This window comes from Sinocyclocheilus anshuiensis, unplaced genomic scaffold, assembly GCF_001515605.1.
Source record: "Sinocyclocheilus anshuiensis isolate Anshui unplaced genomic scaffold, SAMN03320099.WGS_v1.1 scaffold1357, whole genome shotgun sequence".
NCBI lineage: Eukaryota > Metazoa > Chordata > Actinopteri > Cypriniformes > Cyprinidae > Sinocyclocheilus > Sinocyclocheilus anshuiensis.
In genome coordinates, this window is record NW_015548270.1 from 128658 (window position 1) to 130932 (window position 2275).

General features: G+C 32.4%; 1 protein-coding gene across 1 annotated transcript in view; it reads right to left on the reverse strand.

Moving 5' to 3' along the window:
• The window catches only part of LOC107655728 (tumor necrosis factor receptor superfamily member EDAR), a 17779-nt gene that overhangs the window by 3423 nt on the left and 12081 nt on the right, over nt 1-2275 (reverse strand). The window contains exon 7 of the mRNA XM_016443300.1: nt 49-273. Coding sequence (XP_016298786.1) covers nt 49-273 — 225 coding nt within the window. The remainder of the gene's footprint in view (nt 1-48; nt 274-2275) is intronic.

Consider the following 2275-nt stretch of genomic DNA (forward strand, 5'->3'; position numbering starts at 1 on the left):
ACTGCTTTTGTGCTGCAGGGTCACATATGTGTGTGGTGTGGTATTCACCCCGGTGGCTCTGCTGCTGGTGGTGTTGTTGATGTTGCTGATGGGGTTGGTGGAGCAGGTCTTGTCCCGCGTCAGATGCACCAGAGACAGAAGGCAAAGGTCAGCAGCTCCCTGTTTGTCCTGAGCTGCTTCCTCGTCACTATCAATGCTGCGACTCAAGAGCTGCTCATTCTCTGATGACGCGTCGTTCTCACTACAACAGTGCAAGCGTTTAGTGTTTGAATGCTGACAGCACGTGTACAAAGAATATTAATTAACAATAAACAAAAAAGCATTTAAAAATCTTAAATGTTCATTTCAACATTTATTACTACATTTCTAAAATCAATGAACAACTGTATTTTTATTAACTAACTATCAAAGATTGCTGTAAAAAATACATTGCATTTTGTTAGTTCATATGAACTAATGTTAACAAATGAGACCTTATTGTAAAGTGTTACAAATGTTTCTTATTCACTCTCTCAACAACTATTTTTTTTTAATGGCATCCTACAGTCTTGGAAAACCAGGATATATAAATTTATTGGTCGAGAGTGAAGAACTTATACGCCTTAAAACGTCTGGAATCATGAAATTTAGAAGTATTTCAGTTATTTCAATCTATGGACACTCGTAGTATCTGTAATTGTTAAAAATATTTGGTGATTATTTACATTATTGTAATGTTTTATGCCAGTCATAGTCACTGTGAGCTGCATGAAGGTTCTTCAGGATTTGAAATAACTCTATTCCTTGATGAAAGAGACTGATTTAGACATTTGCTCTTCTGCCTCTTGTGGTTTACGGTAATAATTATCATGCACTGACTATCTCATAAACGGGCGCAATCTATCTATATATTAGATCATCTAGAATACATCTGACCAATTGCAATCAGTCAGTCAGGGCTATTTGGCTTTTCATAACATGTTGTTTCAGATTAGTGGAAAAAAAAAATCCAAAATATACATTTAAGTGTTTATTTGATTGCACTTTATCTATTTGCATCAGTAGATTTCAGTTCCAATCTATATCTTTAAAGAGATTTTTCTCCACTTCAGCAGCACTTACATACACCAAATTTTACAGTTTTATTCCTATCTATATTCTAAAGTGTTTTACTGAGGGGTTTGTTCATATATAATTTGCCTGGTTTTATTTTTGCACTTTATCATTTTGCGTCTGTAGATTTAATTTACAGTACATATCTTTAAAGAGTTTGTTTTTCCACCTCAGCAACACTTACATACACAAAATTTTAAAGTTGAATTCCTCTCTATATTCTGAAGTTTTTTACTGAGGGGTTTGTTCATATATAATTTTCCTGGTTTTATTTTTACACTTTATCTGTTTGCGTCTGCAGATTTTAGTTCCAATACATAACTTTAAAAAGTTTTTTCTCCACTTCAGCAGCACTTGCATACACAAAATTTTAAAGTTTAATTCCTCTCTGTATTCTGAAGTTTTTTATTGATGGGTTTGTTTATATTTAATTTACCTGGATTTATTATTGCACTTAATCTATTTGCGTCTGTAGATTTTCTGTTTCAATATATATAAAGCCTTTTTTCTCAAAATGAGTTTGTTTCTCCACTTCAGCAGCACTTACATACACCAAAACGTACAGTTTTATTCCTATCTATATTCTGAAGGGTTTTACTCAGGGGTTTGTTCATATATCATTGGCTTGGTATTATCATTGCACTTTACCTATTTGCATCTGTAAATTTAATTTACAATACAATCTTTAAAGGTTGTTTTCTCAAAATGAGTTTTTATCTCCACTTCACCAAACTTAGTTTTATTCCTGTCTGTATTCTGAAGGTTTCCGCTGAGGGGGTTTGTTCATATATCATTCACACTGATTTATAAAACATTTTATTCCTAAAAAAATATAAAAATGTATTTTTTCTGTCTGCTGCAGAGCTAAAAAGAGAAATCCAAAATCCCCTCTGTAAAGACCTTTAACTCTAATATGTCAAAACAAAATATTGTGAACCTGGCTTTATCCAATGTTTAGAATTATGGTCTGGAAATGTATGCAAATGAGCACATATTTAATTAGATAATGCCTCATTTGCTTATTTAAATATAACATTTCAGAAAACTTGTAATACACAAAATGTTGGCAATTCTTAATGTAATTACCCAAGTCAGGAAGTGATGATATCTATAAGTAACTTTTTTTAAAACTTTTTTGTAAACCAGGTGAAGTTCTCATCTAACTAGTATGAGGAAAGCAGTT